The sequence below is a fragment of the Bactrocera dorsalis genome, chromosome 3 (genome assembly GCF_023373825.1).
Source record: "Bactrocera dorsalis isolate Fly_Bdor chromosome 3, ASM2337382v1, whole genome shotgun sequence".
Lineage (NCBI taxonomy): Eukaryota > Metazoa > Arthropoda > Insecta > Diptera > Tephritidae > Bactrocera > Bactrocera dorsalis.
Genome location: NC_064305.1, coordinates 10,175,451 through 10,188,046, shown reverse-complemented (window position 1 = coordinate 10,188,046; position 12,596 = coordinate 10,175,451). Strand labels below are relative to the sequence as shown.

Below are 12,596 nucleotides of genomic sequence, written 5' to 3'. Positions count from 1 at the left end.
ATAATAATGCAAATGAATAACATTAGAAAACTAAAATTATTAAACACGAAGTTTCCCCAAAAATGGTATTTAAAACAGAAAAAACTATATAATTTTTAATATACATACATATATAAAAGGAAGCATGCACATTTTAAAATTAGCGGAAAATATGATTAATTCAAACAAAATAATTATGAAATTCCAATAATAGAAAATATATGTATATGTATAATAAAATATAACAATTGATTATAATTTTCTTCAAATTATTTCATCAATTTAAGTTACTATTCTATTTAAAACCACATTCATAGCAATAAAACGAGTTTGATGCACACGTAAACCCAGATTAGATGCATACTATATGAATAAATCATATATAATATAAATAACCTATAAATCACATTTCCAACCACATGACTTATAGATTAGAACTAAACTGGGAAACGTGTCAACTTTCACATACAAAAATTCGATTGAAACTAAAACATGTGATTACACAGCGCAGCCCCTATTTCATATACAATATATAGTATATTTAATCCAGGCCTAGAATACTGACCAAACAAGCATATTGTTTAAAAAACAGATGTACGTGTTGCGCTTTAACGTCAGCAAACGCTGGGCAGCATAATAAAATAGAGGTCAGCAACTTAATTCCTATGGCATAAACTACAAATTCAGAAAAACATTGCTGATAAGCATTAAGGAGCGTACTTGAGAAGTGACGAATTTCTTTAGTCATTAAAAAACACAACCACATGACTGACGCAACACTTAAATTGTATTTATTTCGTTTTATTGCCAGTTGATAGTGAATTTATTGTACCATGTAGTACCCTTGATGTTTAATTTGATTACAATAAAAACACGAAATAAAAACTCACCATTTTGTATTAAATAAAAAAATATATATTAATGTATTCCCACACTCAATAATATGTTTTCGAAATATAGAATTGTTGATTATTATTTTGTTGTTTTTTTATACGTATTTTAATCAAAATTATAATTATTTGTTCCGTTTTGCTGAAGTGCGGTTGAAACGGTACAAAAATGCCGCAATTAAATATAAATATATTTAGGCAATTATGCTCTAAGCAAATGGCAAATTGAAATTTTCGCGAAGCCTGATAATGTTAATGTAAATTGCTCTTAACTTGCTGCACTCTACAAGACACATGCAAAGAGTTCAAAGGGCTCTGCGGGGGCAAATTGTTATCTTGGAAGCACAATCTATATTTTATTTTGCAATAAATTGTTTATTTATTATTTTATCTTTCTTTCTGGCGCAGTTGTAGGTGGCTTTGCTTTTGTTTCTCTTTTATAATGCAATTTTTTTCGATTTAAAAAGTGCACTTGTATATATTTTTTTGCTGCTTTTCACGATTTTTTTAATGCCGTCTGACAACTGTGAAAAACTTTAGAAGTCGTCAAATTGTATGTTTGGCTCAAAGTGAACTGTGTTTGGCACTTTACTGGGAAAAATTAATATTACATATGGGAAAGGAATGCATGGAAAAATGAACAGAAATGGGCTGCGCACAAAAAATGAAGCTCTACAATAAAATAATTCTTAAGTTTATTAAAAAAAAATATTTTATGACACTGCAGATTAGATTTGCAGAATCGAATTTGAAAACAGCCAGCTTAATGCGCCGAGTAACGTCAAATAGCAAAGCAAGTGGAACGTCAAAAGTGTAAATAAATGCAGGTAAACAAATAAAAATAACTAATTAGAAAACAAAACAGTGTAAAAGATGTCAGCGGGCGAATAAATAAAACATGGATACGAAAAACTTAAATTCAATTTGAAACAGATATGTATCATTTGCTAAATATATGCGCAAAACCGTGTTGGATTTCCGCTTAATGCCTTTTAAAGCAACAACTCGAAATGGCAACTGACGTCAGCGGATGAGCCAACGGCGGTGGAGTTGTGCATACAAATGCGAAGCACACATACATATTTATGAACGCGCAAATGCATACATACATATGGTTATGTATATACATTTATATTATATACATTTGTATATTTGTATGTAGATGTGCAGAGCGAGTAACGAGTTGATTTTGCATGCCAACGAAATAACTTCTTTTTTGTACATATTTGAAAATAAAAAAACTGTCTTTCCGAATCGCGTGGGAAGTGCGAATGCACTAATCAATAAAAGAATTCAAAAAAAAATGTATCTATATTTATTTGTTGGTATTATTTAATAAAATTGTTTGAAATTTACTTTGTATTTACTAAACAAAATATCAAAAAAGACGTTAATCGAGAAGAAGTTATCGATTTTGTCATCGCTAAAACTTTACTTTAAATGAGTTCATATTTTCAAAGAGTATTTGCCAATTGGAAGGCTAAGTAACAATTGTGTCAAAATATAGTGAACACACTCTTAAAATACAGAAATTCTAACCTAAATACTAAAGTATATCCTCCTAACCTAAAACTTAATTAACAACCTTTTTTTCCATGAACCACGTTGTCTAAATTTTGCACTAAAGAAAAATTTGCAAATGTATGCGTGTATATAGTTTCCTGCTTTACCTGGAAATATACATTCAAAATTGGTTTATAAAAGCTTAAGCATATAAGCGTATTCATATAAACACACGCGCTAGTTTCTTAAATGTTGTCAAACAAGTAGATCTACAAAAAGCGCAAAATAAACTAGATAACAACAAAAGCAACCGGCAAAAATAAATGCTGCTGACTTCGCTGCCGCAAGTGATCGCGACATCGGAAGCCGACATTCATTCATGACTCATAAATATGTATGTAGTATATATTTACATTTGTAAGAAGCATTTGCTAGTTCATAAAACATACAAAAGCATGCATATATTGTACGTTAATGTGTGTATGCGCATACGTATGTTTTAGTAAATGGATAAAAGATTATTCATCAATTACATATGTACATATATTGTAAATATTTTGTGTTTAAGAATTGTATTACAGTATTTTTCAAATATTTGTTTTAGATGTATTAAAAAGTATATAAAAAATATTCAAAAATATATGTATATTAAAACAAATATATTAATTTTTTTTCTAAATTTTTTGATATATAAAAAAATGAATATAGTCAAAACAAAAATTATTAAAAATTATACTATATAAAATAAAAATATATATTAAGAACAAAAAAATAAAAAAAAATAAATTAAAAATTGCTTATAAAATTCTTAAAGCAACTGCCATCGTAATGTGCGTAAAATACATTTATGTGAGTCTGTAAATACATAAATGCATTTAGAAACTACCTAAAATACTTCTGTGGTTCAAATAACGCAGCTGTTGTTTTTTACAACAGCCCGATCATAGGCAGCAGCTGATTCTTGCTTGCACAATGCATTACATATTCATATGTACTAATGTAAGTATGTATGCACTATATACAGATAAACATACACACATGTAAGTATAAATAAAGGCGCAGACGACATGGCAACGCATACAATAACTTTGTGGCGGCTGCCTGTTGTGGCCGAATTTAGTTCTTCCAACAGTACATATTACGAAATTATAATTTATGAATATATAAAGTAATACATAATACTTTCATGTTATAATTGATAACGATTTACTGCCACAAATGGCAAAACACAATGCTTTTAAAATGTGTTCAATACTTCGATAACAGATAAAAAGATTATCAGTTAACAGCTGCCAAAAAATAGAGAAAAAAAAGCAAATTCGATTACGCCAATTAATACATGTAGGGACGTACTTTATTATTTTATTTTATCAGCACGTAAAATTAAAATAACCAACTTTCTTATCAGCAAAGAGCTATCAACTGATTTCGATTTGGGGCTTTTTGTTGTCCAAGCTTATGGCGTGTTTAGATAATTATAGGCAGGATTTACAAATTAGTGCTTGATAAATAATAACTAGAAGCTATAAGCATTTTTCTCTTTAATTTTTCGTTTAAACTAACATTTCTACCATCTATTAAATTGAATTGTAAGTACTTCCAGGAGCAATTACATGCTTAATTACAAACAGATAGAACTAATTGCAGCTTGCGAGAATAAAATACAGGTAAGTTAAAGCGCACGCAAGCTACCAACAACTATTTATTCAGTTAAAATGTAGATCGCCACGCCAACGAAATAGGCAATCAGCTGGTGACTTACATGCGCTTTCACCAGAAATGCACACACACATTAGCCAAGCCCCACGCCTTACTGTGGGTGTTTTGGCCACGTTCGTATGCATGCACAAATACGGTTAGGTATTTAGACAGGTTTGTGATTTCACATAACCAAATTTCTAGTAATATTGTAAATACATTTATCCATAATTCAACTTCGTACAAATTTCAAGAAAACCCCGAAATAAGCATGAGGAAACAACCAATGTTCTGATTCTTTAATTATTAGTAGCTAAATAATCGTATGCAAGGTAAATAGACAGGCCTTTAGTTGAAATCTATTTTATGAATGTTTCTAATTCTGGCTAATATTAACAACACGTGTGCGTAGAATTAATATGTTTACAAAAATTATCTATTCAAGGAAAATTTGAATTTCTATTGGAAATGTGTCAATAAAAATAATATGGCGTTAGCACTTATCAAATAAATTTGTTTCTTACTTAATTTTGAATTATTTAAAATATAGTTGAATAAAAATTATGTTTTAAGCAAGTTAATTTAAATATATAATGAAAACAATTAACTAATAATTAAGTGTTAAATAATTATAATTTTTTTATTAATATAAATTTTGGGTTTGCCAAAAATTTGCGTTTCAAGTGGTTGGCAATTCTAGAAAAATATTTATAAACAATGTGGCACAATATCGGCGCATTTAATTTTATTTACACACAAATGCTTGCAAATATGCGATTACATTTTCTATAAACTAATCGGAGATTAAAAAGTCTAGATTTACTGAATGCACACATATGTACATACATAAGTATTCTTTACAGTACTTGTATAATTTTCAGACGTAAAACGTTAAGATAACATTACCAGCTCAAAGCGGCTACCAAAGTGCAAAATATTATCAAGAGCAAACAGAACATAAACTTTAAATATTTATCATTGTACGTACACCCCTTATGTATAAAGGCATTTGTATAAACATATGCATGTGCGTGTGTATATAAAAAAAAAAGGTTCATGGGTTTTTCTACTGGCTTGTCGCTTTCAATTTGCCTATCGCTAATTTTGTAGCATACTTATCAAAACTCGTCATCTTTACCTTTTGTATGTATGTATGTACATATATTTTCTCCCAACATTTTCCCGTCACATTTTGAACTTAACCGTCGTTCGCCCATATCTGTTGACCCCCTTGCTTTGCTAGAACGCTTCTGGCATTTTTAGTGTTTTTTCGCTATTATTTCAGCAGTGAAAACAAACGACAAATCAACTACCCCTGCCCGCCGACGGTTTTGCGAACAATATACCGCACCCTTCCACTAACTGCTAACATTTCAGAAACCCCTCTCTCTCTCCTCTTTCTTTTCTCCTAATTTAGCTGATGATGAATAGCAACTACCTTGTGAAGTACAAAAACAACAGAAGAGGCGCAATGAAATTTGCTCGCCGGTACCAGTTTTCGACATAAAGCGAAAAACACTGAAATAGCCGCAGACGGCGATAACCGCAATGCGGCAAAATAGCGGTACGGAACGGTTCAAAAACGAACGAGGCGAATAAAACGAGACGAAAATACAGAACATGCGCATGGTTGGAAAGAAAATAAGAGAAAAAGTTTGGCGGGTGTAAAAACAGTTTATATAAAGGGTGATTTTTTAAGAGCTTGATAACTTTTTTTTAAAAAAAAACGCATAAAATTTGCAAAATCTCATCGGTTCTTTATTTGAAACGTTAGATTGGTTCATGACATTTACTTTTTGAAGATAATTTCATTTAAATGTTGACCGCGGCTGCGTCTTAGGTGGTCCATTAGGAAAGTCCAATTTTGGGCAACTTTTTCGAGCATTTCGGCCGGAATAGCCCGAATTTCTTCGGAAATGTTGTCTTCCAAAGCTGGAATAGTTGCTGGCTTATTTCTGTAGACTTTAGACTTGACGTAGCCCCACAAAAAATAGTCTAAAGGCGTTAAATCGCATGATCTTGGTGGCCAACTTACGGGTCCATTTCTTGAGATGAATTGTTGTCCGAAGTTTTCCCTCAAAATGGCCATAGAATCGCGAGCTGTGTGGCATGTAGCGCCATCTTGTTGAAACCACATGTCAACCAAGTTCAGTTCTTCCATTTTTGGCAACAAAAAGTTTGTTAGCATCGAACGATAGCGATCGCCATTCACCGTAACGTTGCGTCCAACAGCATCTTTGAAAAAATACGGTCCAATGATTCCACCAGCGTACAAACCACACCAAACAGTGCATTTTTCGGGATGCATGGGCAGTTCTTGAACGGCTTCTGGTTGCTCTTCACCCCAAATGCGGCAATTTTGCTTATTTACGTAGCCATTCAACCAGAAATGAGCCTCATCGCTGAACAAAATTTGTCGATAAAAAAGCGGATTACGGAACACTGATTTTGGTAATAAAATTCAATGATTTGCAAGCGTTGCTCGTTAGTAAGTCTATTCATGATGAAATGTCAAAGCATACTGAGCATCTTTCTCTTTGACACCATGTCTGAAATCCCACGTGATCTGTCAAATACTAATGCATGAAAATCCTAACCTCAAAAAAATCACCCGTTAGAATGGCTTCCACAATTATAATAATACATATAATATATAATAAGCGCAGTATTTGCATGGCTAACAAAATGGAAAGTAAGCGATAGATGTTTCGTTATCTACCATATGCGCGAAGTTGATGGTATAAAAGCGCTAAAGCAAGCGCCGCGACAACTCAGTCGGACAAATACGCCAATGCTGCGGGCAAATATTAATTTGTATACGAAATTGTTGAGTTGAAAAAAATTTATTGTAAATAGATAGAAAAAAAATCGGTGCGTTTCAAAATGTTTGTAACAAATGTGTTAATCGGCCTTGGCAGCGTGCTAATCGGCAATCTAACCGAGATCCTGGCCACATTGGCCTTCGTCTGCTTCGCGCTCTACATTTGGTTACAATATCAATACACATATTGGCGTCGTCACAGTATACCTTATATTGAACCGTCTATGTTTTTTGGCAATCTCAAAGGTATTATCAACTCCGAGACTGATCCTTGCACCTGGTTTCAGCATTTGTACAATCATGAGAAAGCCAAAAATCTCGCAGCTGTCGGTATCTATATATTTAATAAGCCTTCACTGCTGATACGCGATCTGGAGTTGATCAAAGCTATTTTGATTAAGGATTTTAATTATTTCTCAAATCGTCATTCGTCTTCGGATCCACATTCCGATTCGTTGGGTTCGGATAATTTGTTCTTCGCTAAGAATCCGCGTTGGAAGGAGATACGCGTCAAGTTGACGCCAGTTTTTACTAGTGGGAAAATGAAGCAAATGTTTCCACTCATTGAGGAGGTTAGTAAGAAACAAAAAAAAAAATATAGAAATGTTTCAGAAATAAAAATAATTGAAATTGGAAAATATTATGAAAAAGCGAAGATTAAAAAAAATATAAAAGTGATTTAATAAAAAAAAATATAAAAAAAATTAAAATATATAAAATAAAATAAAATAAAAGAAAATAAAATAAAGAAAAATAAAATAAAATAAAATAAAATAAAATAAAATAAAATAAAAATAAAATAAAATAAAATTAAATAAAATAAATTAAAATAAAATAAAATAAAATAAAATAAAATAAAATAAAATAAAATAAAATAAAATAAAATAAAATAAAAAAAAATAAAATAAAATAAATTAAAATAAAATAAAATAAAATAAATTAAAATAAAATAAAATAAAATAAAATAAAATAAAATAAAACAAAATAAATTAAAATAAAATAAAACAAAGAAAAATTAAAAAATATTAAATAAAAAATTTAAAATAAAATTTTATTTTAACATATTTAAAGACCCAAAATAAAAAAAAAATTAAAAATTATAAAAAGCTGTTATTATAAAAACTCAGCAACAATAAAATAAATGTTAAAATTGTTTAAAGTGTAACTAAGTCGGAAGCGGAACTTAAATACGGTTTGAGAATATGCTGTGGTGCGCAACTTGGATATTTGCCGTAAAAGTGGGTGTGTCATATACGTTTCGTTGCTGCTAATAATGGATTTTATTAAACATCACATCAAAGTGTTTGATAAAAAAAATAATATTGATAACTTATTATGTAAACATGAAATAATAATTCTAAAATATATTAGTGACTAAGTAACTGAAGAATTGCACAAATTTTCATTCTTAAAGAGAGCATTTACTAATAAAGTGGTGAGAACAGCATGAAAAGACGCCGTATGTCCTCAACTTCTCTGGACACATTTAATCAAAACAAAAGCCATAAGTGTAACTACAACTCTTCTACAAAAAAAAAAAATTATAAAAAAAGTCATATTTATATTTTTTACACAAAAAAAAAATTAAAAAAAAAAAATCACATTCATATTTTTTACAAAAAAAAATAAATGAGTAAAAAAAGTAAACTTATAATAAAATAAATCAAATATAGAATACACTACTCAACAAATTTGAAGGAAAAATTTGCGACTGATGTGCTTAGTGGTCTGTGAAGTATTTGAGATGTGCCGATTACGAATTTGAGTTCAAAAAAATGTTTATCACTTAAGAGGTTACATGGGTTTCCTCGGGTAAAAAAGAGCGTTTTTTTCAACAATTTTTTTCTCCTATAAAAAGTGAAATATTTTATTAGAATTTTTTATTGTTACAAACATATACTATTAACAAAGAAATTCTGAAAGTTTGAAAAAAAAAATATTTTAAACTCGACCATTGCGACACTATTTCCGATGATCCCTCGAAAAAAATCGTTGAGCGGATAACTCCTTACAGTATCATCTAAAGTGAAAAAATACGTGTTTTAGTTAAAACCTTAACTTAGAAGTTGGACCTAGGAAAAAAATTGAAATCTGGATTTTTGGCAAACATTTTTACAAAAAAATTAAAATTTCAGTGAAAATTTGCTACATTTTTTTTTTAAATAGTTGTGGTCGAAAAAAATCCTTCGTCCAAGTGTTTAAGAATTGTATGTCAAAGACCTGCGTAAAATTTCATGAAGATCGGTTGAGCAGGTCTCGAGAAGTCTTGCCAACCGGCTTTAAAAACACAGTGTCGAGAAACGCTTTAAGGGGCTATACCAGTGTGACACTTTAAAAAAAAAAAAAAAAAAAAAAAAAAAACATTTTTTTTTAAGAGGCGGCGCACTTAGCCTAGCTAGGTTGTATCTCCGAAAATATTACTCGTACTCGGTTCAACTGAAAATTTAAGACAATATTCTAGAGGTGTTGTAGAATTTAATAAGATAATAAAAAAATCGATTTTTTGAAATCCGTAAACCCATAAAAATAGAAAGGAAGGCCTCTCATTAAAGGCTAGTGATATTAATATTAACAAGTAAGGAATGGTTTAGTTTAGTGGATTAAAGCCGAGGTAATACCGTCAGATACATAAAGCTTGTTAGTTATAAGGGGTCTAGAGCTAGTTTTCAGCCGATTTTATTTAATCTCAGCACAAAGGTGCTCTTTTATTAGAAAAACACGCTCTCTCAATTTATAATATAATACGATTTCTATTTATAATATATATATAATAATTATAAATCAAATATTAACCGATTTATGCGGTATAGTCACCCGCAAGTTAGAAAATGTTTATATTAAGTGTATGAGGGCTAAGGGATGTTCCAAAGCTTTCAAACACGGTCGAGAGATCGTTGAAAACATCACGTTCTGGACGACCTTCGACCTTTTCAAAAGATAAAATATTAAAAAAGTGAAGAATGTGGTGCTTAAGAATCGTCAGTCAAGTGCTAGAAAGATGGCAAGAGCGCTCGACAACTCCCGCGAGTCTGTTTGAATAATTTTGATGGATATTTGAGTATGAAACGTGTTCTTGCTCAACTCTTCATGATAAAGCTGAAATTTTTTCAAAAGGTTCTAATGCCACCTTTATGGAGAGCATTATAACTACCGCTGAGACATGGGTCTATGACTTTGACATGCAAACAAGTCAACAATCGTCGGAATGCAAAGTAAAAACGAGTCGAAGCTAAAAAAACGACGCCGAAGTCGTTCCAAATTTAAAATTCCTTATATACCTTAAGTACTTTCCTGTCTTCAAAACTTTAAAGTTAAAAGAGTATGAAATGTGTGGTTATACCCGAACTTAGATCTTCCTTTTTTTAATATTTTTTACTTTCATAAACAATCATATTAATTACGAAATTTCTTCCAAAAACCATTTTCGAAAGAAAATATAATAACATCATTATCTAAACCTACCCACAGGTCGCACGTGAATACGACAAATATCTCTGCGCATTGAAGATGGATGCGAAAACCAACTCCACAATACTAGAAGTAAAGGAACCGAATGCGCTCTACACAACCGATGTGATATCGATCACGGCCTACGGCATACAAGCAAATAGTCTCAACGATCCGAATGGTATTTTCCGTAAAAGTGGCAAGAAAATCTTCACATTTACTTGGTTGCGTTCCATGGAGTTCAAGGCATTCTTTTTCATACCCATGATGGTTAAGCTTTTCGGGTTCAAAGTATTTTCCAAGCAGGCCACAATCTTTCTGCGCGACACAATCAATCATGTGATGGAGGAACGCATCAAAAGGGGTAATGTGCGCAACGATCTAATCGACATTTTGATTAAATTCAAACAGGAGGCTGAAGAAGAACTGAAAGAAGGTAAGAAACCGTTCATTTTGGAGAGAGACGCTTTGGCGGCGCAAGCGGCCATTTTCTTTTCGGCTGGCTTCGAAACGTCATCGGCCACAATGTCATTCGCTATGTTCGAAATGGCGCAAAATCCGGAAGTGCAACGACGTTTGCGTGAAGAATTACGCGAGGCATATAAGAGTAATGATGGCAAAATAACCTATGAGTTGATAATGGGTCTGAAGTATATGGATAATGTAGTGAAGGAGGTGTTACGTCATTATCCACCACTACCATTCCTCGATCGCGTATGCACACCGAAACCTGATGAAAAAGGTTATTCCTTGCAAGCCTTTGGTTTGGACTTTACAGTACCAGACAATATGCCTGTCTATATACCGAGTCAGGCTTTACACATGGATCCTAAGGTTAGTTTATGCAACACACTTTGTTAACTTTGGTGTTCATTATTCCTTTTTCATTGCTGTAGTACTTCAAAGATCCCGAAACATTTAATCCTGATCGTTTTCTACCCGAAAATAAACACGAAAATAATATGAATGCCTATATGCCCTTCGGCATCGGACCTCATAACTGTATTGGTGAGCGCTTCGCGATGATTCAAACAAAGTTGGGGCTACTCTACTTCTATCGGAATCATTATGTAACGCCATGTGAAAAGACTCCGAGGAAACTGCATTTGAATCCTCGTGCCATCATAATACAGTCTCTGGGTGGTATACAACTGAAAGTCGTGCGTGATCCATTGTTTTAGAGATTAAGTGGTCGATGAGAATGTTAATATAGCATTGTTTTTATTTTTTTAAGTACTTGTTTTATTTGTAGATCATATATATAATCAAAATAAAAAAATTATTACGTTGTTATTGTAATGGTTATCCAGTCACCGTTAGGGTGGTAAGGTACAGATAAGTTGTCATCGAGGTCATCCAACGGTTGGTCCAGGAAACGTGCTATTTCGACGGGATCGGACCATAGGGAGAAGGGTTTCAGATGTGCAGGGTTAGCAGGAACTCGTTGCAAGCTGAACATATGGTATTTCGTATTGGAACGAAGCTACGCAAGGGCCACCCGATTCTCGCGGCAACTTGAACTCATCGTCTGTAATGGGTGGTGGTTTGACTTCAGGTACGACATTCACTGAGAGGGAGTCGGTGAAGGTGTTTATGCGCTACTGTGAATGGCGGTAAGTGCTTGTCTCAATCATATTGTTGCGGCCGATTGCCTCGTATGTTGCCAACAACGTTGCTCCTCTTTTCCCCAGCCGGCTGGCGACTTGGGGGTTTCGTTGCGGCTCTGGACTTTGGCAATAATCGCGATCGTGTAAGGATTGAAGGAGCACACGCTTTCGAATGTCACAACTAAAATCTTAGGGTTATTGACGGGATAACAAGGATCACTTGGTGTAAGGATTTGGTATTCAGAAAGACAAGGAGTATGATGGAACGTTTTTGTGGGGTGCTAGACTTCGAAATATTCCATTTATTGAGGAGAACTGAACTTAGCAGATATCTTCTTCAACTTTTTCTGCCAACCAAGTACTGAATTCTTTGATAAATGGAGAGTAGTTTCATGGCTTAACTAAGCCGGAAAAAATATCACGCCTCAGCTTTTTCAGTCCAAAAACACGGATGGACATCTTCTAAGCACGATGAAGAAGCTTCCAGTAGATAGTTTTTAAGCCTACCTTACAGTATGTTACTTCTCGTGATCTGGTTTGATTCTTACAAGTAAATTTTGAACTTTAAGTCTGACAGTAATAACGGGTGATCCAAGTAGAGATACTTTTTTCAATAGCTGTGTCAAGCTGATGTTATGTTTGATCCGTTGT

General features: G+C 32.6%; 1 protein-coding gene and 1 long non-coding RNA gene across 3 annotated transcripts in view; one reads left to right on the top strand and one right to left on the bottom strand.

Moving 5' to 3' along the window:
• LOC125777724 (uncharacterized) overlaps nt 1-10,353 on the bottom strand; it is a 72,419-nt gene extending 62,066 nt beyond the window's left edge. The window contains exon 1 of the long non-coding RNA XR_007422372.1: nt 9,166-10,353. This is a non-coding gene — a long non-coding RNA (uncharacterized LOC125777724). The remainder of the gene's footprint in view (nt 1-9,165) is intronic.
• Nucleotides 1-11,631, top strand: part of LOC105233810 (probable cytochrome P450 6g2) — a 75,559-nt gene extending 63,928 nt beyond the window's left edge. The window contains 3 exon segments of one of the 2 annotated variants that reach the window (NM_001304728.1): nt 6,844-7,463; nt 10,360-11,172; nt 11,235-11,631. In NM_001304728.1, coding sequence (NP_001291657.1) covers nt 6,954-7,463; nt 10,360-11,172; nt 11,235-11,519 — 1,608 coding nt within the window. In that variant the 5' untranslated portion in view covers nt 6,844-6,953 and the 3' untranslated portion in view covers nt 11,520-11,631. 2 annotated transcript variants of the gene reach the window in all.
• The last annotated feature ends 965 nt before the right edge of the window (nt 11,632-12,596 follow it).